This window comes from Leopardus geoffroyi, chromosome D1, assembly GCF_018350155.1.
Source record: "Leopardus geoffroyi isolate Oge1 chromosome D1, O.geoffroyi_Oge1_pat1.0, whole genome shotgun sequence".
NCBI lineage: Eukaryota > Metazoa > Chordata > Mammalia > Carnivora > Felidae > Leopardus > Leopardus geoffroyi.
The window spans coordinates 115,363,757-115,390,179 of NC_059329.1; the positions used below are offsets into that span (position 1 = coordinate 115,363,757).

General features: G+C 62.5%; 2 protein-coding genes across 25 annotated transcripts; one reads left to right on the top strand and one right to left on the bottom strand.

Annotated features, from left to right (window-relative positions):
• The first annotated feature begins 308 nt into the window (after positions 1–308).
• Positions 309–6,124, top strand: LMNTD2 (lamin tail domain containing 2). 4 transcript variants are annotated; one of them, XM_045486452.1, is made up of 14 exons: positions 309–1,002; positions 1,432–1,639; positions 1,713–1,865; positions 2,271–2,358; positions 2,487–2,600; positions 2,889–2,960; positions 3,042–3,130; positions 3,474–3,766; positions 4,021–4,099; positions 4,411–4,600; positions 4,684–4,809; positions 4,896–5,092; positions 5,442–5,715; positions 5,852–6,124. In XM_045486452.1, exons 2-14 carry the CDS (start codon positions 1,452–1,454, stop codon positions 5,981–5,983), a joined length of 1,995 nt encoding a protein of 664 aa, XP_045342408.1. In that variant the 5' UTR covers positions 309–1,002; positions 1,432–1,451; the 3' UTR covers positions 5,984–6,124. The 4 variants fall into 4 exon arrangements, with proteins under 4 accessions (XP_045342408.1, XP_045342405.1, XP_045342406.1 ...); XM_045486449.1 differs by lacking the exon at positions 309–1,002 and having other exon boundaries at positions 1,198–1,639; XM_045486450.1 differs by lacking the exon at positions 309–1,002 and having other exon boundaries at positions 1,198–1,639; positions 4,684–4,803.
• LRRC56 (leucine rich repeat containing 56) lies at positions 6,060–25,968 on the bottom strand. Of its 21 annotated transcripts, none has more exons than XM_045486459.1 (15): positions 25,339–25,968; positions 24,192–24,418; positions 23,532–23,604; positions 22,869–23,044; positions 19,222–19,309; positions 18,562–18,622; positions 11,139–11,235; positions 10,866–11,066; positions 10,279–10,378; positions 9,946–10,200; positions 9,386–9,562; positions 9,243–9,307; positions 8,893–9,029; positions 8,552–8,673; positions 6,060–6,945 (listed from the first exon to the last, which is right to left on the bottom strand). In XM_045486459.1, exons 4-15 carry the CDS (start codon positions 23,031–23,033, stop codon positions 6,614–6,616), a joined length of 1,800 nt encoding a protein of 599 aa, XP_045342415.1. In that variant the 5' UTR covers positions 23,034–23,044; positions 23,532–23,604; positions 24,192–24,418; positions 25,339–25,968; the 3' UTR covers positions 6,060–6,613. The 21 variants fall into 21 exon arrangements, with proteins under 21 accessions (XP_045342415.1, XP_045342414.1, XP_045342413.1 ...); XM_045486458.1 differs by having other exon boundaries at positions 22,869–23,047; XM_045486457.1 differs by having other exon boundaries at positions 22,869–23,047; positions 23,532–23,781.
• Between the last annotated feature and the right edge of the window lie 455 nt (positions 25,969–26,423).

The following is a 26,423-nucleotide window of genomic DNA, read 5'->3' on the forward strand; positions in this document are numbered from 1 at the left end:
GCAAGACATAGACCCTGGGCTCTTTTCCCCCACCCCTGCCTGCCCCCAGTGGAGCTCGGTGCCCTCTCGAGTTGTGGACGCCCGCGGGCACACTCCAGCCTGGTAGGACCCAAGCCAGCTCGGCAGCCAGGGTGCCTCACAGCCTCAATGCTGTCTGTGGACCAGGCATTCAGAGCCCTGTTTCTGCCACGGGGGTCCTCCTGCCAGCCTGTATGTTCCGCAGCACAGGAAGTCCTACAAAAACGCGAAGTTGAGAGTCTGAATGAATGAATAGAAGAAAGAAAAAGAAATAAAAAGAAAGAAAGAAAGAAAGAAAGAAAGAAAGAAAGAAAGAAAGAAAGAAAAAAAAAGAAAGAAAGAAAGAAAGAAAGAAAGGAAAGAAAAAGAAAGAAAGAAAGAAAAGTTAGGAAGGGGTCGGGGTGAAGGCTGGAGAGCATCAGTTTGTGTGTCAGATCTGGTGCTTCATTTTTGGTGTGGGGCAGAGGGAACAGTTATCGTGGTTATGAGAGGGTCCCCGGGGCTCCCTGAGGTGACCCAGGTGGTAGAGATGGACAGGGGCAGGGGGGGCTTCTTGCTTGGGGGCCAGGTAGGTGGGCATCAGCCTCTGAGGACAAAGAAGCTATGGGAAACACTCAGGAGGGCCTCACTGCCGGTTAGAGTTCAGTAAGCCCCCACACACAGGGCAGCAGTGCCCCGATAGCCACCAAGTGCCGCAGTCAGGCAGTCAGGCTGGGGGTGGTGGACCTTGTGGCCACGGCAGGCCTGGCTGGTCGCTCTGTGGTTCTCTGGGCCTCCTGAGGTTCACTGGCCAACAACCCAGCCTCTTACCACTTCTCCTTCAGGCAGGATCTGGAGGTGGGTCCAGGACTCACTCAGGGTCCTGGTCTGGGGTCTCCCTGGAAGCTGCTGGTAACAAACAGCCCCTCCCCTTTTGGTGCTGGTATCCATGGCAACACTGTAAAGCCTTTCTTTCCCTAGGCACACTTGGGTTTCGGGCCTCAGGTGAGTGTTGGGGGTAAGGCCCTGGGTCTGGGGGCATCACGGGCAAAGGATTAACACCTCTGGGGACCTTTGCCTTAGGCTGAGGGCAGGACCTCAGGTCGTAGAGGGCAAGGGTGACAGAGAGACAACAGGAAATGTGCAAACATCCTGGTGACATGTTGCTTGGGGAAGGGGGTGGGGGACAGTTATCTGCTGCCTTGTCCTGGTCAGAAACACACAGACATAGACACACATGTGGCCGGCAATCTGGTGTCCTGGGGGCGTGCACGTGCGCATGCACACGCACGCGCACACACACACAAGGGCACTTTTGGAGTGATGCTATCTAGGGCTGTCAGACACAGGCACACACTTGTGGCCATGAAAGAAGAGCCCCACGTGGCACCTACCCACGGGACACAAGGATGACAGCCACACTACCCATCTCAGCTCCCCCAGGAACATCGAGAATGGCCCCTGAGCCTTGCCAAGAGGCTGAAAGAGCTGAGAAACAGGCTGCCTTATCCCTGGCGGACCGAGAGCCGGTCAGTGGCCACCCGGAGCCTCCAGCTGGCACACCCAAAGACCCAGTGGCTCCCGCGTGCCTGAAGGACACCAAGCCCAGCTCCACGCCTGTGGTCTTCCCCATCAACCTGCAGTAAGGAAGCGAGGGAGGGGTGGTCAGCTGGAGGGCAGGGCCTGATCAAGTGGCAAGGGTGCTGGCATTGCAGGTTGGCCCCTGAGTCCTTGGACCCCCGCACCCTGCGGCTGCTGTGGGGTCAGCGGGAACTGGAGATCCAGGCTCTGCGGTGGGCCCTCCAGAACCGCCAGAATGCCCGGCGCTGCCACATCCTGTGCGAGGTGGCTGGACTGCCACCTGAGAGGTGAGCAGCAAAGTGCCAGTCCTTCAGCCCAATCCAGCCTCTGTCCTGGCCTGAAATGGCTTTTGTCTGCCCTCATCCCCAACCGCTGGGGCTGACCAACACTCCCACCTGATAATTACCCTGACTTTTGCCTCTAGCCCTTATCCTCACCTGACTCTGACCCCCCAACCTAACCCTGAAACAGTGAATATGCTGTAAACCTGCCCAGACCCTGACTCTAAACATGTCAATGGCCGCTGAACCTAGACTCGACCTATGACCCACACCTCTCAGAGCCCGACCTGGCCTGGCCCGGTGGGACTCGGTGCCCCGAGGCCTCCACTGTCAGCGGAGAGGAGCCCCTCCTCCTCCCCTCCTTGGCTACTGACCTCGAGGTGGGGGCTGCTGAGATGGCCCCTCCCCCAGTTGCTCACACAGCCAGGAGAAGCTCCTGCAGAACCAGGTCCAGAAGCTGACTCTGGAGTTGAAAGGGCAGAAGGAACAGGCCCAACTGGTGAGGGGCAGGTGGGATCAGGAGTTGGTCAGGGGACCCAGGCTGGGGTGAGGATCAGGGGCCAGGTAGGGGTTGGCTCCGGGGGTGGGAAGAAGGCCCGGCCCCACCCACGCACCCTCCCGGAGCAGGAGAAGTCCCAGCTGGAGACTGAGCTGCAGGCGTTCCAGAGGTCCTGCCTCCTGCAGCTGGCCCGCTCCTCCTGGGTGGGTCGCGTGCTGCGATCTTCCACGGGCAGTGTGGAGGTAAGCCCCATTTGGCCCACCTTCCTGCCTCCCACGTCCCCCTCCCCAGCCCTCCTTGGACTTCCCTTGGAGAGCCAGGGTGTCCCTTCCAGGCTGGTGCTTCCGCTGGGGGGCCCCGGCCTGCCTGGGAAGCCTGTCCCCCCAGGACCGCGGTCTAGGGCAGGGAGGAACCCCCTGGTTCCGCCCACCTGATGCAAAGCAAACGTGTGCCTCGGGTGCTGGTGAGGGTCCAAGGGGAGAGGCTCGTTCCCCAGCTCCCGCCCACTGGCCTCCACTCCCCTTCTGCAGGTGGTAACCGCAGAAGCGCTGATGGACTCCAGTGACCTCTCCGAGAATGATCAGGTCCCCTCTACTGGACAGGTAAGCGAGGCCCCCGTGTGCTTTCATGGCTCGGTGGGCCCGTGGGAGGGGAGAGCCATGTTCCTGTTGCTTCCCGGCCAGGGTTTCCGGCTGGAGGACGTAGACTGGAACAGCATTGCCCATCGGTATCCCAACCTCCTCGCCAACATCAAGTCCAACTCAGATCAAAAGTAACTGTGCTGGTCAGGGACTCCTGCGGGGGTGAAGGGAGGAGAGGGCGTGCCTTGGCATGTGTGCACCAGAGTCCAAGATCTCCCCTTAGTGTCCCTGGACGAGCCACTGACACCTCCCGAGGTCAATTCTCTGATCTACAGGAGGAGGTGAAGGTTGAAGGGAAAGGGCTCCTGAGCCATCACAGTCCATCTATGGCCTTTCTCCCAGGCTGGGTCCCAGGGACTGGAACCACCACTCGGGGTGCCCCGCCCACCTTGGGGAGGTTAGATGGGGGCGGGGCTGGAGTTCAGAAGCCAGAGCCAGCAGGCAGCAAGCAGGTCAGCAGACTGTGGCCCACAGGTACGCCCGGGCCTCGCCATCCCCACCGGCCCCAGTGCCTGGCCAGTGGGGCTCGGAGCTGCATAGAGAGTGTGTGGAACAGCGTCTCAAGAGCGTCGAGTGGCGTTCCCTGCCCTCTGTGGACACCAGCAGCTCAGGGGGCACGGACTCCGACCCCGGCCGTGGCTGGCTGGCTGAGCCTCATCGCGTGCAGAAGGTGACGGGACAGCCACCCTGCGCTGCAGGCCGCAGTTCGGAGTTGACAAAACCACACCGGAGGAGCTTCGGCAGGGAAATGCAGCCACTGCCTGAAGGTGGGGTACAGCGGGTCTCCCTGGTGGCTCCTCCCTCCCCCCACCGTGAGGCTGGGATCTCCGCTCCAAACCCTAAACAGCCGTCTCCAGCAGCTTGGTCTCCCCAACGGCTCAGCGCAAGGCCGCTGGGGGCCTCTCCTGCCTCATCCCCAAGGGTGTGGGTGGCCTTGGGTGAGACGCTACCTCCTCTGCACTCTGGCTCGCTCCCTCCCACCCCTCCCCAGCACTTTGAGCTGTCCCTCTGCTTCCCTCAGCCCCCAGGGCCATCCCTCCTGCTGTGGATCTGACCCCGGGAGCTGTTCCTCTCCCACGTGCGGCCTCAGGGTACTTCAGGTTAGTCTGGCCTCACGTTCGATGTCCCCAGAGGATGCTCCATGTAGATAGAGGTCCTCTTTCCGACAGGTCTCTCCCTGGATCCCTGGAACCCCCCCCCCCAGACCCACCTGGTAAGACGGTCCTGACAGGGGAGTCCTGTGCAGACTCAGAGCACCGGCATCCCAGGCGCCGCCTCCGTGGGAGGGGAGGGGGGTGACACGGGGTGCGGGTGGGGGATCCCAGCAGGGGTGGGTCTCCTAGCAGGACCGCGGTGGAGGGGTGCCCAAGCCTCTCTGCGGTGCCTCTACCCTCCCTGCTCACCCGCCCAGCCCCATTAACTCCAGCCTGAAGATCGTGGCCGTGAGCCGCAAGGAGAGGTTCGTGCGCGTCCTCAACCAGTCGCTGGAGGAGACCGTCGACCTGGGCGGCCTCACGCTGCAGCAGCTCCTGTACGGCTTCCCGGTGTGCATGTACCGCTTCCCGCCCGGCACGCTGCTGGCTCCAGGGCACCACGTTACGGTGCGCCCCGCTCCCCGCGAGCCCTCGTGGCCTCTGCTCGGGCCCCCACCGCCCCTCACCCGCCGCCCCGCGCTGTCCAGCAGGTTTGGGGCGAGGGCCCCGGCAGCACCAAGAAGCAGCCGCCGTCGTCCTTGGGCCAAGAGCCTGTCCACTTCCGTTCCGGCCGGGGATGCGTGACTCTCCTCCTGAACCCCAAGGGCGAGGTCAGGGTGCGTCTCAGACCGGGATGGGGTGGGCGGAGAGCCCCGCGGGCTGGGGGTGACCGCTGCGCCCCTCCCGGCCGGCCGGCCCGCAGGTCCTGAGCGAGCACCGGGCGCCCCACTGCGTGACCCCGGTCTCGAGGACCTTCGCTGACAACACCGACCTCTCCGTAGACCGCTTCCCGCTCTCAGAGGACGGGCTTGGGGCCGACCCCGGGGAGCAGAGTCGCGGGCCTCAACACTCGCGCGCGGGCAGGGTGCGGGAGGCCGGAGCCAGACGCCGGAGGCCCGGGTGGGCACCGCGGGTCCCTGGGTCTCCTCTGCCTCCCAGGACCCACCCCCGCAAAAACCGTCCCCCCAGACTCCCTGCTAAGGGACCATTCCCTTGCCTCAGGTCCAATCCCCTCTGAGGCCGCTCTCCAGACGGGTTCCCGTTCAGGACCACCACCCACCTCCCCGGGTCCCGTCCTCGCCGCCCCCCCCCCCCCGCCCCCCCCCCCCCCCCAGTAATTCAAGAGCGCTCCCACGCGGCGTGCCCGGCAGGACCAGCCCCTGGCTCCCGCCTCCCCAGGCCCCTTTTCCTCCAGGACTGCCCTTCCCGCGGGCGGGCTCCGGACCTCACGACCCTCCTGCCCCACCAGGACGCGGGGCCTCTTGCCGCGGCTGAGCACCAGCAAGCTCCTCCGCCCGCGGGAGGTGCCGGCGCGGCCCGAGGCCGCCGAGACCCGCACGCCCGAGCTCCTGCCCGCCTTGCCCGGTGAGCGCACGGGGACGCGGAGGGCGGGCGGACCGCCGGGGAGTGGGAGTCCGGCCGACCCCATCCCGTCGCTGTCCCTCGCAGAGGCCGGGCTGTGCCTGGAGCAGTGCGGGGCTAGGAAGGAGCACTGCGGGGCTAGCAAGGAGCGCAGGGTCCGGGTGAGCGCGCGCGCGTGCAGGCTGTGGCGGGATACCCGAGCTCCCGCGGGGTCCCCCTCCCGGCCCCGCCCCTCCCCCGCTCGGGCCCCGCCCCTCCAGGCCCCGCCCCCGCGCCGCTCAGGCTCCGCCCCCCCAGGTGTGCCGGAGGAGCGTGGACCGGGGCTGCCCGATGGTAGCGCTGTCAGTGCAGAGCACGGCCGAGAGCAGATACGGCTTCCGCTTCCTCCCCTGCCCGCCGGTCACCGCGGACCCGGGCGCTCAGGTGTAGAAGGTGGAGGGCAGCGCGGGCGTGGGCGCCCAAGGCCGATGGGCCGCGCTGGGAGAAAGTCGTGGGAGACCGGCAGTGCCAGCTGCACGATTTATTGAACCAACGTCGCCTACGAAGTAAACCGCATTCGTGTACACCTGAGAGTCCTTAAAGCGGATTCGCTTGGTTTTGGGGTGCCCTATCCCAAGGGAAGGGCACTGGCTGCCCTGTCCCTGCGTGGGCGAGGACCCGCACAAATCCCCCAGGGTCGGGGGGCGAGGGGGGCCTGGCTGCACTCCGGCCACCTCAGCCTGGGCCCAGCCTGTGTCCTCCGGGTTCGCCGCTCTGACCACTCCTCCTGGGAAGGCCGGGCCCCATGGAAGGAGTGGGCAGCGGGGCCAGCGGGGCCAGCGGTGGGGAACTGGGCTCTCCTATCCTGGGCTCTTCCTTGTGCCCACCCCTGGCAGTCCCAACCCCCCCAACTCCCCTCCACCAAGATGGGTCCCTCTTATGTCAAGCCTATTTCCCGCCCCCCAACACAAACTCCAAGATGCTCTGGGTTCCATGAGGCCAGAGTTCACATGGGGCTCCGACGACCACACTGGGGCTCCCTGGCCCGCAGTCCAGGCCAGCTTGGCAGCGGGTGGGGGGTTACACTAGGGGCGGGATTGGGCTGGGGTGACAGGGTTCCGGTGCTGCACGCACCGGAGGCCGGGGAGGTCTGGCTGCTGGATCCGGGGCTGGCTTTGGGCTGGGACGTCCTTGGGCTCGAGGGTTCGGCCCCGAGGCCACCTCCAGGCCTCTTAGAGCTGTCGCCGCAGCTAGCCCCTGACCCAGGCCAGGCCTCAAGCTGCCTAGGGCTCTGAGCCTACGCCTCCTGAACTGCAGGTCTGGGGACCCCCAGAAGGCGTTGCTGGAATCAGATGGCAAGGGGAACTTAGGGGGAGAGGGGATCAGGTTACAGCCTGAGGTCCTAGAAGACTCTGGAAAACAAGGAAAGAGAGCTTGTCAGACAAGGGTCCCCACAGGGATCAGTAGATGGGGCGAGGGCCACCACAGCAAGGTGGCAGTGTCCCCTGGGACCCCTCCCCCAGCCCTTCACCCCCTCACAGCAGCACCCCTCTCCTCCACTTCCTGTGCTCCCCTGGGAGGCTGTGGCTCTGCGGCCTTGTGACTTCGCTGGGGCCACACCCACTTCTGGGCATGCAGAGGCCACAAAGTCTGAGCTCTGGCTTTGGATCACTGAGTCGCAGCACCAAGAGTGGCCCTGGGCCAGTTCCTGACACTCCGCTATAGAGTGAGGCCCTGGCACCCCCCTCAGGGCAGACTGGGAGGTGTGGCCGTGACCAGTGAGTGCTTCCCTGGACCTGGCCTGGAGTGGGAGGCCCTGGTACCCTTCTGTCCCTGGGTCCCCACTGTCTGTTACCACTCCCGCTGGCTGCCCTGCCTGTCCTCTGTCTCCCCCCCCCCCACACACCCCCAACAGCCCAGGCACAAGCCCACGCAGGGAAGGGCACAGGCTTTGCCTGTCCTGTCCCTCTTCCATCCTGGCCCTTTTGACTCCCCAACCCACAGGAGGGTCATTCAGCCAACCTTTAAGCCTATGGCCTATGAAGGGAAACAAAAATAATATAAAAACAGGGAGGGGCGGGGCGCCTGGGTGGCGCAGTCGGTTAAGCGTCCGACTTCAGCCAGGTCACGATCTCGCGGTCCGTGAGTTCGAGCCCCGCGTCGGGCTCTGGGCTGACGGCTCAGAGCCTGGAGCCTGTTTCCGATTCTGTGTCTCCCTCTCTCTCTGCCCCTCCCCCGTTCATGCTCTGTCTCTCTCTGTCCCCCAAAAAATAAATAAACGTTGAAAAAAAAAACCAAAACAAAACAGGGAGGGGGACCAAACAGAAGAGACTCTTAAATATGGAGAACAGAGGGTTACTGGAGGGGTTGTGGGAGGGGGGATGGGCTAAATGGGGGAGGGGCACTAAGGAATCATTGTTGCACTATATGCTAACTAATTTGGATGTAAATTTTAAAAAATAAAAAATCGAATTAAAAAAAAGCGCCTTGCTGCCCCTGCTTACAATGCCCCCTTCCCAGGCTTGCCGCCTCAGTTCTACGCGTCAGTTCAGACCCTTCCTCCAGGAAGCCTCCCTGGGCCCTGCTGCGTGAGGGTCTCTACAGCCCCCCACGTTTGTTCCACGCAGGACACTCGCGTCCTGGGCCCAGCACAGGCCCTGTGTGCAGGGTAAGGGCAGCACCCTCCCCGCCTCAGTCCCCTGGCCCATTTGGCGGTCTCTCCCCTCCTTTGGCCTGTGCCCTGCTCCCTGCCCAGTGGGCCTGTCCTGGCCACTCATTGCCACCCTACCCTCTCTTTCAGTCCAGAGCCCCTGCTCATACCCCCTTTTGTCCAGCCCTTGGGGCATTATTATCCCGAGCGCTCAGGGGAGGAGGACTTGGGATTGGAACCCTTGAGTGTAAGTCCTCACCATCAGGAGAGGCCCTCCCCGTTACAGCCCCTCTCAGAGTCCAGCTGAGGAAGGGGACCCAAGCCGATGAATGCTGGTCTGGGGCAGTGAGTGGGGTCACTCTCAGTACCTGGGACCAGACATTGGGGGCCAGAGGGAGTCCTGGGCTTAGATTCGTCCTCTTGTTCTTCGGGCGCCCCCCGTGGGCCCCAGGGGGCTGTGGCACCTTCCTGCTGGGACTCCAGGTACCTACTGGGGAGGGGACCAGAGGGGGGAGGGGGTGCAGCCCTGCCCTTAGGGCCATTCCCAAACGAATGTGCTCTGGGGTGGTCCCCCAGCCTCAGGCTCCCACGGCCAGCTGCCCCAGCCATCCGGCGTACCTAGGCAGCCCCCCCTCCCCTGCCATGACCTCCCACCAAACCAGGACATGCAGTGGTAGGGCTGGGGGCCGGGAGGGGGAGGGTCACCCACCGAAGGCGCAGCTCCCTCCGGGCCTGGAGCCTAGCCAAGGCCAGGAGGTCACTGCTGTCTGCAGGGTCAGGCCCTGGGGTGGAGGCACTGGCAGCCAGGTCCTCCTGTGGGGCCAGCTGCTCCGGAGGTGTCCAGGCCTGAGGAGAGAAGGGGCTGGTTTGGGGGCACAGCCTGCGAGGGGGCTAGGTGGGGGGCACCCTGAAGGCAGGACTCATCCGGCTGTGCAGGGTGTTGGGGAGGCTGGGACCCGTGGCCAGCAGTGACCGTAGGCCAGGGCATTGCCAGGCCAGCACACGGGTCCCCTGTGGTAGCACTGCAGTTGTGACCCACTTGGGGGTGACAAGCCACACCTGGCACTGGTGTCGACGCTCCCGCAGGCCTTTGGTGGGGTTTCCGCAGAGGACTCGGCTAGCACCTGAAGAAGAGGGGTGGCTGGGTCTGTTCTGGGGCTGAGGGGCTGCGGGGTCAGCTTTGTGCAGAGGTGGGTAGTTACCGTGGGTGAGGTTACTGGTGTCGTCCTGTGGAGCTGGGTCCTTGGGAAGCAGGCCTCCGGGCAGGGGACCCCCAGTGACCAGTAGGGAGAGGGGCCGTGGCCTGGGGGCCCGTGGCTGGGTCTCAGGCAAGGAGAGCTGGGAGCCGAGTGTCCGGATGGGGGCTCCGTGGGGATGATCTACCCGAGGGTCAGAATCAGAGGTCACGGAAGCACACGCCAGCCGGCCAGCCCGTGACACTGTCCACAAGCCAGGGACCCCCGCCCCCTAACATGTGTCTGTGTGTCTGCAGGCCCACACCCCACCAGGCGCTGCCCTGCTCACAGGGAGGTTATCCTGGCCTGGGGGCAGGTATGCGGGGCTCTGGGGACAGAAGGTCAAGGCTGAGAAGGGAGGTGAAATATGGCTGCTCATCTCTGAAAGGCCTAGGGGGGTGCTGGGGGGTGCAGAGCTCTCTTCCTGGGGGCGGCGGGGGGTGGGCGTCTTCTGGGGCTCCAGCCGGTAAGGTCTCCAGGCGGGGCAGGGCAGCCCTTGCCAGAGGGCAGGGGAGTGGCCGCCATACCCAGCCCAGGGAACAGGCCTTCGGAGACACTGCCCTCCTTGATGGCCTCCTTCACCATGAGCCAGTCCTGGCGCAGCTCCCGGGGGGCCGGCACGGCCGTGTGTGTGGCTGGCACCTCATCCAGGACCCGCAGCTGTGGGATGAGCTTCCTCACCTCTGCCCGATAGTTGTAGCCGGGGGGCACCTGCAGGGTGGAGGGCGTGGCGGGCCTGGGTCTAGCAGGGCCCCTCCCGTGGCCGATTCCTCCGGACCTTCCTGTGGGTGCCGGCCTGGGTCACTCTTGGCCACCAGGGACTGCGGGGACCCTGGGCTCCCCCCCTCACGTGAACTCACCCTCCAGGCTCACAGCCAAGGTCCAGTGGTGTCCTCTGGCCTGTGGAGCTCCCCTGAGCCCAGAGCTGTGGCCTAGCTGGGCACCACCACCCCGTGGAGGCTAGCAGGGCAGGAAGAGTGCGCTCTGGGCACGGGCAGTGCGGGGGTGTGGGCAGCTGTGTGGGGTGTGCACAGGCCTGCGGGAGACGAGGGGGGCTCTGGACTGGGCGTGCACGGGGCTGCGTGTGCGTGTGCGTGTGCGTGTGTGATTCCATGTGCAGACCGAACCAGACACGCGTGGTTCCACGTGGCGTGTGCATGGGCCTCACGGGGGTCTGTGCGTGGGCTGGGGCCCTGTGTGCACGTGGCCCCGTGGGGTCTGGTCCCGGCCTGGAAGGTCTCCAGCGATACCAGAGAATGAGTTCCCGGTGAACAAGTCACAGGGTGCAGGTGGACTGTGCCTGGGGGACGCGCCTGGGGACGATCCCGCCGCCCTGCCTGGACATGACCGGCGTCCGGGTGGGCGGAGAGGCCCCTGGGGCCGTGGGCGGGCCAAGAGCGTCTCCCCATCCCGTGCCCGTGCCTCCCCGGGCGCCCACCAGACGCACCTCGTTGCAGGGGCCGGGCCCCGGCCGCAGGCACACCAGGTTGCCCTCCAGGGTGAGCGTGGCCAGCCTCGGGCACAGCTGCAGGTAACGCACCTGCTCCAGGACCTCCACACTGTTACCCTCCAGGTCCAGGACCTCCAGCTGCTCCAGCAGGCACAGCGGGCTCAGGTCTGAGATGTTGTTGTAGGAGACGTAGAGCTCCTGGGACAGCAGGGGGCCTCAGCCAGGGCTTGGCCGGCACCCTCTCCCCAGCCCGGGGCACCACAGACCCACCTTCAGGACCGGGAAGCAGCCAATGCCATCCAGGTCGGTCAGGCCGCAGCGGGCCAGCCACAGCACCCGCAAGCGGCCCAGGGAGGTGCCCAGGTCTCTGTGGAGGGCAGGGTCGGCTGGTCAGCGCCGTCCTGGGCTGGAGGGCCATGTGTGCGTCCCCAAAGGCCCTGTGCTAGGCCGTGAGCCCATCCACCACCCGCATCTGGCTCTCTCCAGGTGCAGGGCTGCCCATGACCTGTGGCTGGTGCGTGGCAGCCTCCAGGCTGAGGAAAGGGCCCCGGAGCCCCCTGCCTCCCGGGTCTGGGCACCGGCAGAAGCCACCTCCTCCTGCCCCCCCCCCCCCCCCGGAGGGCTGGGTCTGGCGGAGGGGAGGCGCCTTTGGGCGGGGTTATTTGGCTGAGCCGCACCCACCCACCATCTGCTACAGCGGGGAGGGGGGTGGTGGGGCAAGGCAGCCCAGCCCCAGTGGGATCAGCCCCCTCCCTTTCTGGGCTGTGCTTGTGGCTGGCTGCCCCAAGTTACACCCCCTCTGCCAGCCAGCTGTGCCTGCAAGACCTCCCCCACCCCTGCCCCGGGCCGTCCCCTGCCCAAGCCTTGTCTTGGCCCATCGCCCTCCCTCTGCCGCCACTCCCCTGCAGATGGGCAGGCCGGTGCTGCCTCATCTTAGAACAACGCTGGGGCTCTCTGGGCCCACTGCTGCCTGCAGGGGCCCTTCGTTCCTGGGTGCCCCCTGACAGGGGGTATCCTTTCAGCGGGTTCGGGGAGGTTCTTGATGGCATTTCTTTTGTATTTCTCTCTCCGTGTTCCCCGTTCTCACATCTGGAGCTCTACCAGTCCCTCCTCGGTTGTCTGAGGATGACCCTCGTTTTCTCATCTTCTCTCCCCTGTTTCCATCTCTCTGCCTTGTCTTCTGCTTTCTGGGAGAGTTGCCCATTTTCCAACATTGCTACTGATGTTTTTGTGTTGGCCGCCATGTCTGACTCTTAAGTGGCCCTTGTTGTCCTCTGCTCTTTTTTCGTAGCATGCTACTCGTGTTTTGAAGATGCCAAGAAGCCACATCTTCCACGTCTCTCGCAGTATCTGCTGAAGTTTGGGGGTTTTACTCTCCTCCCTCTATTGCCTAGTCTCCCCCGGGACTTTTCCGTGTCGTGTTGCAGGCACCCTAATATTTCCAGTTGTACCATTAATAGCTTCTTGGGCATTCGAATTGGGGGCGAGGGCCTGAAATGCTGCTTAGGAGAGCTGCATTGCCGGGACCCTGACGTGGGGGGGGGCTTCCCTGCCGGGGCCTGGGGTGAGGGTGGGGACCAGTCGCTGCAGCGTGACTCCTGTGCTCCTGAAAGCGCACCCCTGCGTTTTCTCGCCTCGGGACTTGGCGTCTGCCCTTCTCCCTGCTTAGCTGTTCCTGTTCCTGTGTCTCCTCCCAGCCCTGTGACATCCGATGGCTTTTCTGCACGGCTTGGTGACTTCCTCAGACCTTGCAGTGCACACGCCCCCTCCCCCCACCACGGTGATGTCTGACCCACAGCCTCACCTGGCTGCCGTCCCCCCAGCCTCCACGTCACCTTTGTGAACTTCACTCCCGTTACGGGGTCTCCACGTTCACCCCCAGTCCGCTGCAGCCAGTGTATCTTCCCATCATCTCTTAACTGGCTGAGGTCTGTGTCTAGTGACTTCTTCGAGAGGGGCCAATCCAACTATTTTCCTTGATCGGTAACTTATTCCGAAGCATGGGCTGGGCGTGGAATTCCCGTTCCTGCTTTCTTTCCACTGGGCGTGTGGGCGTCGCCCCGTCTCCTGGCCTTGAGTGTGTCTGTAGAGAGGTCCCAGGGAAACCACACGACTGGTTCACCTTCAAGGAGGAGGTGATGCCTTTCCTCGGCCGCCTCCAGATTTCATCTCCACGTCCAGTAACTTCGTTAGGGTGCGTTCCAGCGTTAGCTGGCCGCCTTGGATTTCCCCTTCAACGTGTGGTTGAAAGTCCTCTTTTGTGTCTCACAAGTTTTCTTTCTTTAAAACAATTTTTTTACTTTTATGTATTTATTTTTGAGAGAGAGAGGCAGAGAATGAGAGAGAGAGGGAGACACAGAATCCAAAGCAGGCTCCAGGCTGTCGGCACAGAGCCCGACGCGGGGCTCGAACCCACGAGCCGTGAGATCATGACCTGAGCTGAAGCCGGACGCTCAACCGACGGAGCCACCCAGGCGCCCCTCACGAGTTTTCTTTAACCTTTAGCTATTTGTTCTGTTCCATTGTTTCGGTTTCCTTCTGAAGCGATGACAGTTCCGTGCCCAGCAGACCCTCCGCCTGCCCTCCCTCCTTGTGGTTCGTCCAGACGCCATTTACGGGCAGGTGTGGTCGTTTTGACCATTCCCGTTCTCCACGCGGCACGTGGTGCTGGGTTTCCTGCGGGATCTCTTTGGAGTGTGTCTTCATTTCCGAGATGGTATTATTGTTCCATTCCATTTCTTTTCAGAGTCCGCTTGTGACCTGTGGTTCAGACCCGAGGGGCACGGCCAGAGCGGGCTGCGGGGTGGGCTAGGTGGCTACGTGCCCAGCTGAAAGCGGGGAGTTCCGGTGTTACAGAAGAGTGGGTACGGGGGAATAACTCGCAGATTTTGCCTCATCTCAGATTCAATAGGAAGATTCCCGAATATTTGGAAGTAATGACAAAGCAAAGCGCGTGGAGTTTGTGGAACCATGCCTGACGCTGTCCAGCAAGACAGAGCTGCATCTTCGAGTGTGTTTCTCAGAAAACTAGAAGGATCGCCACAACAGAGCGACGCATTTCGCTCAAGGAGCCGGAAAGAGGACAACAGCACATTTCAAACAGAACAAGAAGCGAAGACGCGATAAAGATGGGGCGAGACGAGTAACAACCAGACTGTACAGAAAACCAACGGAGCCGAGAGCCGACTCCGCAAAAAGTTAACGGACAACCTCCCGCAAAGCGAAGGCGAGGAGACGATGCCAACAAACACGCGGCATTTCAAAGGAGGAAGAATTACAGCCAGCGCAGCCGTGGCAAAAAAACAGAAGACGCTGTGAACAAAACATAGAGCAACATTTTTGAAAACCTAGATAAGGCGGGCACGCAAGGAAATACGAAACTCGGGTAAAGAAATTAAGTGGCGATGGTCATCCCCCAACCCTCACAGTCCTCAGACCTGGACTGGTTTTCGTTAATTAATTTAAAAATGTTTATTTATTTGTTTTGAGAGAGGAAGAGAGAAAGAGAGCAGGGGAGGGGCAGAGAGGGAGGGGGAGAGAGGGAGAGAGAGAGAGAGAGAGAGAGAGAGAGAAACCCAAGCAGGCTCTGTGCTGTCAGGATCCCGACGGGCTGGATCCCACGACCCTGGGATCGTGACCGGAGTCAAAAGCAAGAGTCGCACACTCAACCGACAGAGCCACCCGGACGCCCCTACCGGTTTTAAAAGTAAGTTCTAATTAGCCACCAAGGAGTCGACAATGTCGATCTTCCACAACAGTTTTGTACACAAGAAGTTTAAAAAATAGAGCAGTCGAAAAGGACAGTTAGAGGGGGAGGCAACGTAGGCGTCAACCCCTGATCCCAGAACCAGGGAAGTACAGGGCGGGTGAAGGGCTGGCCCTCGTGAGCACGGACAGGAAGACTGCCGAGCAAATAGAATTCAAGGTCACAGTGATGGTAACTCAGCGTGACCCAGTAGTCCTACCGCAGACGCACAGGGAAGGGTCACCACCACCCATGGGGTCCAGGAGTATCGTCTCGTGATCGTGTGGACAGACGCAGAGAAATTGAGACACGTGCCCGTTCAGACGGACAGAAACCAAGCGTGCCCGCCGCCGTCTTTGCTCGTATTTCACGTCGGGCCGGGGCGCGGGCCCGCCGAGGCTACGGGGCGAGACGAAGAAGCGTGTGGGCTAGAAGGGAAAGTTGCCGGTCTTTCTCTCTTCAAGACAGAAACCCCGACTGAATTAACAAATTACTGGGGTTCTAGGAGAGCTTGGCAGTTTTGCTCCGTCGAAAATCAAGACACGAGGTCGCCAGAGACAAGACCCGCGTATGAGAGTCGGTAGTGCTGTACTGATGGAAAAGAAATCTACGCTACCTCAGCGTAGTTCTCTACGTTTATAGCAACCAACCAGAAAATACAAGAGAAACGGAGCCCCATGCGTGATTGCAAAAATCCCGCAAACATGTGGGCATTTAGTTCTGGCCTCAGGGAGGCCGATGTCCTGCCCTGTCCCAAGCAGCAGTGGGGACGGGAGGGGTGGCTCCTGGCTGAGCTCACGCCGCCTCGGTTCACGATCACATTCTGTTCCTGGCGGCTGGTGCCAGAGAGTGTGACAGGACGCGGTTCTGCACAGAGAAACGCAGGAGGGACGCCGGGAACCTGCTTGTTCTTACTATCAGACGCAGGAGGGCACGTTGCCCGTTACAGGATGAAGGGTGTCCCCCCTCCCAGCAACACGTAAGTCAAAGTCCTAACTGCCAGCACCTCAGGGTGCGACCCTGTTTGGAGAAGGCGTGGTAGCGCGTGTAATTATTAAGACGAGCTCCCCGCGGGACGGGGTGGGCGCTAATATCGTCTGGTGCCCTTATGAAAAGGGGACGTGGGGACGCAGGTGGGGACACAGGGAGGATGCCGCGTGAACGTGGGGGCAGAGACGGGGCGGAGGTGCCGACGAGCCAAGGAGCGCCGAAGAAGGCAGCGAGCTGCCCCCCCCCCCCCCCAGCGGAGCAGAACGAAACGGCTCCTCCCTCGCAGCGCCAGAAGGAGCCAGGGCCGTCCACCTTCGCCTTGACTTCTGCTCTGCCTAACCGGGAAAGACTACATCTCTGCTGCTCGGGCCTCGTGCGTGCCGGTCACGGCCGCCTCGTCCGCAGCCTGGAACGGGGCTCGGCCCGGGTGCGCGCTGGGGGATACAGCGTCCCGTGACCTGCGGCGGAAGGCTTTCTATCTGATGACAAACTTCCTACCTAGGGGAAGCTTAAAGACTCCGTTAAAAACGTAAAAGAGCACACGGGTGGAGAGCTATTCATCTCCGTGAACGTGTATGGGTGACAAATAAACCCGAAGTAGCAGGTGAATCTTTCTTCGCTGCAAAGAGAATTCGGAGTCGTGCGGGCAACACCCGACAAACAGATCGTAAACGTCAAATACGAGAAGCGCTCGGGAGCAGCCCGGTCGTTTTGGGAAAAGGCAGGCGACGAGGAGGCCGTCGGACACGGACACATGAACACACAGCCCTAGGAGTACAGGCAGCGTGGCACTGGTGCGGGACAGACGGACAGACGCCGCCGAGAGCTCCCACGTCCACATCTGCGCGAGGACCCGATAAGTGGCAGAGTGGTCTGTAGGGAGGTGGTGGGTTGCTGGAGAGACGATGTCGGGGAAAGGGGCAATTAAAACTGGGTCCCGATCTCATGCCGCCATTGAAGGCGACCTCACAGGTAGAGACCGTAAGAGTGAACGACAGGAGAGGCAGAATAATCCCGCGACTTCGGGGGCGTGGACGAACTTCCCGGAGGAGACCCAAATCACCAGCCAGAATTGACGGACCGGGTCAAAACGAAGGGTTTCTGTGGAAGCGAAGGCCGCCCCAGGCGAGGTCAGCGGGGGCAGGCGGGCTGAGGAGCCTCGCAGAGTCTAAGCCACGCTCAGCCCGTGTGATCAAGAACATCCGCCTTCACGCCCGCGACATTTCAGCTGCTGAATTCTCTCAGCCGCCGACGAACGGACAGACATTACGTCAAAATCATTTTCCAGCCCTTAAGATACCGCCTGAGATTTTATTTTTTTAAGTAATCTCTACGCCCAACGTGGGGCTCGAACTCACGACTCCAGACCAAGGGTCGCACGCTCCTCTGACTGAGCCTGGGCGCCCCACCCCGGCCTGAGATTTTAATGCCCTTAGTATGGCTGTTATCAGCTAAGCCGCACATGAATTTACTGGATTGCCACGCTTAATTAGATAACTTCCTTTTACAAACTGTTGTCCACTTTCAGCCCGTGGAGACTTGCAAACCTCACGTGGCCCAGTTTCAGGATTCAGGAAGAGAAAACTTAAAAGGCTTGCTACACTTGTCGCTGTTGTTATCAAGGGACAGAACGTGTTTTCTTGCAATTTATGATCTAATCATTTTTCTTGGAATTGGGTTTTTTTTTTTTTTTTTTTTTTCTTGGAATTGAATTATTTTGTTTTGCTACAAATGATGTATCATATTTCCTAATTTTATAATACGTTCCACTTCTCTGTAGTTTTCATCCTCTCGTTTATGAGTTTTTAATTTATTTATTTTATTTTTTTATTTTTTATTTTTTTATTTTTGGGACAGAGAGAGACAGAGCATGAACGGGGGAGGGGCAGAGAGAGAGGGAGACACAGAATTGGAAACAGGCTCCAGGCTCTGAGCCATCAGCCCAGAGCCCGACGCGGGGCTCGAACTCACGGACCGCGAGATCGTGACCTGGCTGAAGTCGGACGCCTAACCGACTGCGCCACCCAGGCGCCCTTCGTTTATGAGTTTTATACACTTCATTATTCACTGAGCTAATCTGAAGCCTCAACAAGGAAGGAGTAAACAGGATTTTTTGTCTTTGTTGATTTCTCTGCCAGAACACTGCTTAGCCGCACGTTCAAGGCACGTTCCTGAAACCCCACTTTCTAGACCCTCACTGCAGACACGGTGCCCTCTGTGCCCCCTGAGGCCCGTTCTCTGCTCTGGCCCTTGGGGCTGCACCTGACCTTTGTTTGATAAGTAACAGTATAAATAAGGAAAATCAAGAAAGCATTCGAAGGAGGTTGCTTCATAAGTACCTTTCTGGACTCCCCTAGACATGATGGGTGCTGAGAGCGCATTTAAAACGTCTGGATCATTTTCCAGAATTCTGACCGGACCCCCTGCCTCACGCTGGCTGGCCCTGGCCACGTAAAACCCATTTTGCTCCGACACCAGAAACAGTCTGATGTTGCTTCAGCTTTGCTCTTTCCGGCCAATGACGTAAACAAAGGACGGTAATCTGTCTTTAGTTTTTTGAATTTTGTCTCTTCGGTTGATGACTCGCGTGCCATTACGTTTTACGTGCCCCGCCGCAGGGACGCCTGAAACCCCGAAGGCTTGGGTGGTATTGGGGCGCCCACCGGAGACCCTTTGCTTGTGGGGGACTCTTTGCCAAAGACGGGGAGCATCTTCCGGCACCCCGTCGTGGGTCCTTGGAGGCCTGGTGTGACCGGCCTGAAGCTGACTACAGGCTCTGAGTGGGGTGTGTCACTCTCAGCCGGTGCCTCCAAGACCCTGGGGCCGGGTGCCACGCGCCACATGTCCCCGAGTGAGGCTGGAGGGCGGGCATTAGGGCCCGGACACAGAGGCAGCAGGACGCCAGGAGGCTCTGGGTGGGGACCCCCCCTCCGCCGCGATCCCAGGGCAGGTGCTCACCTCACGGAGCCCAGGCAGCTACCGTTCAGCTTCAGCTGGCTGAGGTTGGGCAGGTGCACCCCTGGGGGCCAGAGGAGGGAGAGGTCAGAGACTAAGCCTTACCCCTCACTCACCTCTCTGCACCCTCCGGAGACATCCGTGCCCCTTGGCCCCTCATCGATGGCTGCTCTGAGTCCTGGAGGCAACCTCGCGGCTGTGTGCCTCACACGGGGCAGGGGACACCTGAGCAGACGGGCCCGTCTGGAAGGCCAAGAGGCCCCAGGACTCCAGGAGTCCACTCGGAGGAGGGGCGCCCCATTGGTGTGGCGGGGCCGCCACAGCTTGGGTCCTATCCCTGAGCCACATCCCAGATCCAGCCACAGGCACCCCACCCCATAACCTGCATCCTCTGGCGGCTCTGTTCCAGAGCACAGGAACCCCCGAGCCAGTGTGCTTGTGCACCCTAAAACCCCCAGGGAAAGGGTTCTGAGCTAGACTCCTTCCAAGAACGGGGCATTGACCCCGCAAGACAGTCCCCGATCCCCGAAAGGCGGATGCAGGGCAGGCCCGTGGGGTGCGGTGGTCCAAAGACCGAAGCCTGGCAGGGAGCCCTCCAGCGAACGGACCCTCACGAAGTCTGACCTTGCCAGCGGTGGGGTGTGGACAGGGAGGGGCTCTCACCGAAGTTCCCCAGGCTGCTCTCACGGGTGCTGACGCACATCTCCAGCATGCCCACCAGTCGAAGGTCATCTACCCGGGCCAGGGCGCGCTGCAAAAATCGATGAAGAGTCAGCCCTGGGGCCTGGACCGCCGTCACTCCTCCCCAGTCTCTGCCTTCGGCTGTGGGGCTGGAACGGGGGGCAGAAATGCCCGTGCCTCATCTGTGTTGACCTTGGCCAGGGATGGCTTTGGCGGGTGGGGCTCTTTGCGGACAAGGGCCTGCCCTGAGGGTGCCAGTGTCCAAATGAGACCCGGGCAACAGACCCAGTGTGTCGGAGCTCGGCGCCCAGTCTGCTGAGCGTGGCTGAACCACAGCCCCCCGGACCCGAGGACGAGCATGTCTGGACCACCCACGGCGGCTGGGCGGTGTTTGTCACGGAGCGTAGCAGCCATAGCGGATTCATACAGAACGCGGGAGCTAGGCACGGTTCCCACGGTCCGCACGACAACACGACTAAACAACATGACTGATTTGGGACCGGGTTGGGGGTCTGAAAAGGCAGACGCCTGTGCCGTGCGAGACAGTCTCCTGCGGTAGCCTGGATGGCAGGAAACGTGCGCGAGGAGCTTGTCGCGTTGAGTGGAGAGGTCCCAGCACGCTGCAGGCGGAGTGAGCTGAGCCCCCTTAGTGCCCTTGACAGGGGGCTGTCCAGAGTGAGGGGACAGAGCCCCGGAGGTGTGGAGCCCGTGGGTCTGAAAAATAAAATGGCCTCTCGATTCCAATCCGCAAGAGAGAAAGCTGAGAAGGGCTTGCAGGTAGGACGACCCAGTGAGCCAGTCTCAGGGACGAAGCCAGCTTGCCCAGCACCCACTGCACCCGCAGAGGCCCCGGGCTCTCAGGAGAGGCCCCGGCTCGCAGTGACAGAGTCCACAGAGAGGACCGTGTCCGGACACAATCGCAAGTGCGGCTTTTGGTCCTGGCGTCGGCCGGACTCATTCGTACGGCGAAGCACACGGGCTGTGGGCCTCTGATGACCAGGCCGCCGCGGCCCGGACTGGGGGTCACGGAGGTCGTCCGCGACAGCGGCCCTTTCCCCAGCCAGGAGCCAGGCGAAGAAGAGGGCCCCAGGATGGACAGAAGCCACACCAGGGACAGAACGATCTCCAATCAATGCGTGTTCCCAGCACAGGGCACCCAGACATTTGTTGGGTGGGGGTCAGTGCCACCAGACCAGGCCCCCCCCCCTCAACTGGGAGAGGCTGGCAAGGTAGCCTGTTGTGTCCCCCTCTGCAGGCTGGCTGGGGGGCCACGCTGGTCCTCACGCTCGCCTGGGTCTCACGGACAGGCCCTTCTTCGGATGTGTGCGGTATAGTTTCCTCCCCGGACACTGGACTTGCCTGAGACGGGGCGCGTGGGGACTCGGGGAGTGTGCAGGGTCTGAATGTGGGGGTGGGTAGGCCGCCGCTCACGCCTGTCACTCCTCCCCTGAATTAGAACGGTGCGCCCATTCCCTGGCAGGCGACAGCACAGACCCCAGAGCAGGTGGCCTCGTCCACGCTGGGCTTGGCGGAGGGAGCCCACGAGTTTGCACCTGGGGTTCGCCCGCTGCTCACCCCGGCGTCGGCCCTGAGCAGGGTGGTCCCGTGTGGCCCCTCGAGCCTGGATCCCAGCGGGAGCCCGCGGTGCGGCTGGGAGCAGGGCAGCCTCAGGACGGACACCCGTCTTTGGAGCCAGAGTCTGGGAGGCTCACGGTCAGCGTTAGGTGGCCACAGACAACACACGGGACACGGCGATCCCCCTGCCAAGGGGTTGGGGACTGCTGGTGGGCGCCTGAGCGTCAGCGAGATTCGCCCGGGAGCAGTCTGAGGTGGGCGTCCACGCGGGTCGGAGGAGACAGCTTCGTGGCACGTTCGCACCCCACCCGGGCCTGAGGTTGTGGGGATCCCAGGCTGTACAAAGCCTTCTGTGTGACGGGGCCCTCCGGGGAGTGTCCCGCCGGCCATCCGAGGAAGGCACGGCGGCCATACGTACTCCTGCAAACATCCTCCCTGCTGGGCACTGTCAGCCGAGAAGGAACACAAAACGAAGGGAAACGAAACACAGACATTCCGCTGAGCACCGGGAGTGTCTGTGGCTCCGCGGATGCTGGGGCGGGGGGCCGGGGGGGGGTCCTGCACCCGGACTGCAGCCGCCTGGCCCAGAGCCTGTGTCCCGTCTCCTCGGCTTCCGGCATGAGCTCACCTCCAGGCCCTGAGGGTGCTCACGGCAGGCTCGCTCAGTCGGCCCCGGCCTAACTCCTGGTGTGTGGTGCTCGGTGGGTGCTGAGGCCGGGTCCTGGTGGGGGAGGTGAGGGTCACTGCCCTCCTTGGCCCTCCCTGCCCCTGCTCTGCCCCCAGCCGGCTGCTCTGTCCAACAGAGGACGCTCCAGCCCTGTGCCCAGGTCGACCGGTGCCCCCGAGTCCCCTCTGAGAGCCAGGCCGTCGTGTCAGGGCAGCCCGGGCCCCCCGTGGCCCTAGGCGTGCCTGAGACAGGAGCACCACCCCGAGCTCTGTGCACACTGGCCCCTTCCAACACGTCCGCCTGCTGTGTCTGAACCCAGACCTCACTGGCACCAAGGGACACAGGACCCCAGAGCTGGCCAGCACGGAGGTGGCCTGCAGCTGTGAATCCGTCTCTGTCCCCTGGGGCCCTGTCGGGGGGGGGCTGTTGAGGAGCTGGTGGGGGGCCGTCCCGATGTGCTCCGTGCTGGACCAAGGCACTGGGAAGCCTTGGGCTCGCAGGGTGGCTGGAGGGCTGCACGCCCAGAGGAGCCCGTGCGGAGCGCGGGGACAGGGGCCTGGCAGGCGAGTCCCACCCGCGCCGATCTCTGAGTCGGCCGGGGAGGCAGGTGGGGGCCTGGGGCAGCCGGGTTTCCTTCTGCTGCACGTCGGTGAGTATGTCACGGCAGGGTCTCCAAGGGACCCCTCTCCATGAGCCTCTCACCCTCTTACCCCGTGCAAGGGTGGGTGTGGCGGTGCCTGCAGCTGGCGGGGTCTGCCCCCTCGGCATGGCCAGTAGCGGGTGACGTGCAGAGCTGCCCAGAAGGGTCGCTGGGCAGGAATCGGGAGCCGTGAGGGCTCTCCGCGTCCTGGTGGGCCTCAGGACAGGGGCGGGGCTGACAGCCCCAGATGTGGGAGAAAGCCTTCAGCTGCTGCCCCAGACGCAGTCGGTGGGACCCCGGAGTGGCCCCCACTTAACCAGCTGGGCCCGGATGCCAGGGCTCCCCTACTGAGCTTGTGTTTTATCTATCTATCCCCGGTGGTTCGCACCTGCTGTGTGCCGGGCACTTTGACGGCTCCCCACCCTGTCTCCTGCCGGGATGACAGCCGCTTGAACGAGGGGCTCTCAGGTTCATGGAGCGGTTCACAGAGGGGTCCCTGGAGCCCAGCACATAGCGGGTACTAGGCAAATACCTGTGGGATTCCTGCCCGGCTCATTCCCTTTGGGGTCCTGAATGGCTGGGGCACATCTGTGTCACCAAGCACCTGTGTCACATAGCAGGGCTGAGGACGTCTGTCAGCCAGGCAAGCCTAGAGGGCTGGGGACCGAGGGCAGGCCGGACACCAGCCCTGGGATGCTGCCCCACGCGGAGCCCTGCGGCCTGAGCCCCCAAGCCCTTGGCACTCACCAGTCGGGCAGGTGACAGGTACTCCTCTACCAACCGCTCGCCATGGCTGCCCGGGTCCTTGCTCTTCGGGCAGGGGTTGTGCGGGCCTTGCCAGCTCAGCTCCCGCACCAGGATATCGGCTGTGCTCGGCCAAGGCCCGTGGGCTTTGTCCCAGGCCTGGTCCATTCACATCCAACCTGCTGGGGATGGGCAGAAGGCAACGATGCCAAGCCTTTGCTCTCCCTCGGATCTGCAGCCTGGCTTAAACCCCTGCACAGCCAGCCCCCGTGGGGCTCCCCCTGTCCGGCTCTGGGGGGCTGTCACTCATTTAGTTTCCCCCCGCCTGGGGGCCTCGTTGCGCGCCCCCCCCCCCCCCCAGTCCCCTGCTCAGCCTTAGCTCACACCCCACTGGGGTCTAGGAAGGTCATCCTCCAGGGCCCACAAGAGGGGTACTGGCTCTAGACTCCCCGATCTGAAGTCCTACGTAGGCTGTGAGATGTGGGACCCGGGGGGGGGGGGGTTGCCATTGGCCCCAGGTCATGGTTGCTCTGTCAGCTGTGACCAGCAGCAAGCCATTGCCTCAGGCCCTGTGCTGTGCGTCTCCCCCGATGGTCTCCAAGCATGGGGGCCCAGGACTAGGCTCTCAGGCGTTCCCCGCCCCCCGTGCCCGCTGAGCCCCCTCACCTGAGGCAGCTGCCTTTTTCCACCACGGGTCAAGCATTCAGGCAAGGGGGCGGTATGTGTCCCCAAGTGGCACCTGCAGGAGAGAGGTGGCTTGGCCTCCTGGCCAGGTCACTGTGTCCAGGGGATCTGAGACAGGCAGGACTGAGGTCACAGCGCTCAGAAGCGAGCAGGTGCCGAGATGCACGGGGCTGCCAGTGTGGGGACAGGCCTTCAGGTGCTTTCAGTCATCCTGACGAGGGACCTGGGCTGGCTGAAGAAGAAGTCAGGTGGTGGCTGGCTGCATCCTCTTTCCAAAAGGGGTTCCGGGTCTGCCACAGTGGACTGTCCCTCGTGGGCTGGGCTCCCTGGCATGCTGTCCCTCCTGAGGACCCTCAGCCCCAGGCCCCACAGGAGTTGTTCAGTGTGTCCCTGAGCCACCTGCACGAGGTTCGCCTGGCACTGGTCCTTAAAAGATGCCCCGGACCTGGGAATCGTCTCTGGGGTAGAGCCAGAAGTCTGCCCGGGATGTTCTGGCCACCTCCCTCCAACCCGGGTTGAGGCCTCGCTGACCCCTGCCCCTGTATTCCCTCTTCTCCTTCCTGGATTTACTCTCCTTATAAGTCTGACTCGTTCTATGGTCCTCTGCGTTTTACAACGCATCCTGTTGAGTGAGCACCTTACCCCAAGACAACGCGGGCTGTGTGCGGGCAGGATGCTTGCCCGCTGCATCCACAACGTACAGGGCTCTGCGCTAGTCACCAGCCACTGTTCTTATCTATCAGCCTCTGTGGACGTTCAAGACGCATCCTCTCCGCCATGCTTAGGGCAGGGAGGGTGGCCAGCTGGGCTCTGACAGAGGCCTTGGGAGGGTTGCCGAGCCCTGGCTCTGTGCGCCTCAGTGACCTCACCTGGAAAGTGACACAAACACCCAGGATCCAGGGAGGCTAAGGCCATGGGGTTTCCAGCCAGGATTTCTTTCCAAAAGTTCCCTCTGCTGCCTGCCTTTCTCTAGCTGGTGAAAAGCCCTAAGCCTGGCAGGAGGACCCCACCACTGTGCCTCCTGGTAACGTGCTGGCCACCCCACTCCCAGGCCTGCCAGCCTTGTGGAGACGGGAGTGCATGGGCTGGTCAGGCTGCAGCCCCAGGATGCCCTTGGCAGCCTTAAGGGCCAAGCCCACTGCTCCTTCCTTCTGTGCCTGACAGCAGGTGAGCAGAGGTCCTACCCCTGACGGGGCCCAGAGCATCGGTCCGGTCCAGCCCAAAGGTCTCAGGGTCCAAGGAGCAGGGCCTGTAAACACTGTCCCCTCACATTCTGCACTGGCTGGAACCTGTCTGCGCTGTTCATGGCTCTCTACTCCCAGCCCCTGCCCTGCCACTCTGCGAGCCCTACAAGCCTCCCAGGCTGGAAACCCACGGGGCCGTCTGTCCCCACAGCCCAGGCTAATGCCAGCCCCTGGTCTGGCTCGTCAGCTCTCTGGGTCCCCTCCGCCCTCCAGGCCTTCACCACAGCGGGAGGAGCTCTGAGGGCAGGGCCTGGTGCCCTGTGGGTCTCCACCACGGAAACTCCCAGAGCAGAGTCTGGGTCCCTGCCTCCCAATCTTCCCCAGAGGCGGGGCTTGGGGCCCCTCCTATCCCGGTGAGTGGGAGCCCGGCTCCTGATTTTGCGCAGGGCCCCTGGAAGACCAGATTTGACACCTGGGGTACCACTGAGTTCCCCACTGGCTTTGCTGCTTCATCCTGGGGCCTGCTCCTCGGCCTGTCTGCCCCGAGGCACGGGGGAGACAGCGAGGCCTGCGGCCCGGGGCCCAAAGGCGTGTTTGGCTCTCACCTGAGGGCTTGGTCTGTGTGCCACCGCCCTGGGCGCCCTCCGCCGCCGCCGGGGGCTCGCTGCGACTCCGGGTCGGTCGTTCTTCCGGGGGCGGGGTTGCGGGCCCTGGGCGCCATGGCAACGGGGTCGGAGCGTCATTTGAATACTCAAATATTCATGAGGCCGCGGGACGCTCCCTGACTCCCAGGTCGAGCCACGCCCCTTTAGCAACAGTTGCTCCGGCAGGGCGAAGGGGGCGGGGCAGCAGCCAACCCGGATCGGGATCGGGAGCGTCGGGCCCCGTAGGCCGCGGGCGCCCCCTGGGCAGGGAGGGAAGCCGGGGCAGAGGTGAGACGCCATCAAGCGGGGACGGCGGGGTGGGGCGCAGACAGGCCAGGTGTCAGCCCCTGCAAAGCGGGTCTCTGGAGCAGACCAGCACCCACCTCTCCCAGCTGGGAGGGTCGCCCGTGAGGCCCTGGCCCTGGCCCTGGCCCTGCGGGATTTACCTCCGCCTCGGAGCGTGACGGATGCCAAAACAAAAGGAGCCCCTGAGGACGAGGCAAATGCAGACATGGACACCAGGAGGGGAGTCTGGAGTGTCCACGCTCGAGAGGGACGCCACCACCCGCTTCCATTTGTGCACCTTTACTTCGCGTCTGTGCGCGTCAGGCGCAGGCCCGGCTCTGTTGTAGCAGCGGTGCAGTGCGCGGGACCGCCAGCCGGATACAGTCACGGCCGGTGGGGTCGGTGCTGTGATGGGGGCGGGGGTGGTCCCCGAAGGGGCCCTCCAAGGTCACGGCCTGCAGCGGGGTGAGCTCCCAGGGAACAGCACGGAGCGGGCACGGGAGGGGATAGGGGCAGGGAGGGGGTGCCGTCTGAGCAAAGCGAGGTTGGGTCTCACGTGTGATGAACGCAGCATGCTTTCTGTAAAAATGAGAAGTGTGTTTATACATTGCACTGAAATTTTAAAAAAATGTTAAAAACATGTCTTTCTTGAGAGGAGACAGGACGTGCATGTTTATGCTTGGGGTGTCACCCACTTGGGCAACTTTTGGGTTGGATTTGCTGGCTGCCGTTTGTTACCTGCACCGTTGGAGCCTCTGGGC

Excerpts from the sequence above, each read along its gene's own strand:
- LRRC56 (XM_045486455.1), bottom strand. The coding sequence starts at position 23,033 with ATGGACCAGGCCTGGGACAAAGCCCACGGGCCTTGGCCGAGCACAGCC. Across the intron at positions 11,067-11,138 it reads GCTGCTTCCCGGTCCTGAAG|GAGCTCTACGTCTCCTACAA; the intron begins GTGGGTCTGTGG and ends CTGCTGTCCCAG. Across the intron at positions 10,379-10,865 it reads GGCCCGGCCCCTGCAACGAG|CCTCCACGGGGTGGTGGTGC; the intron begins GTGCGTCTGGTG and ends CTGCCCTGCTAG.
- LMNTD2 (XM_045486449.1), top strand. The coding sequence starts at position 1,407 with ATGACAGCCACACTACCCATCTCAGCTCCCCCAGGAACATCGAGAATG. Across the intron at positions 4,601-4,683 it reads CTCCAGGGCACCACGTTACG|GTTTGGGGCGAGGGCCCCGG; the intron begins GTGCGCCCCGCT and ends GCTGTCCAGCAG. Across the intron at positions 4,810-4,895 it reads ACCCCAAGGGCGAGGTCAGG|GTCCTGAGCGAGCACCGGGC; the intron begins GTGCGTCTCAGA and ends GCCGGCCCGCAG.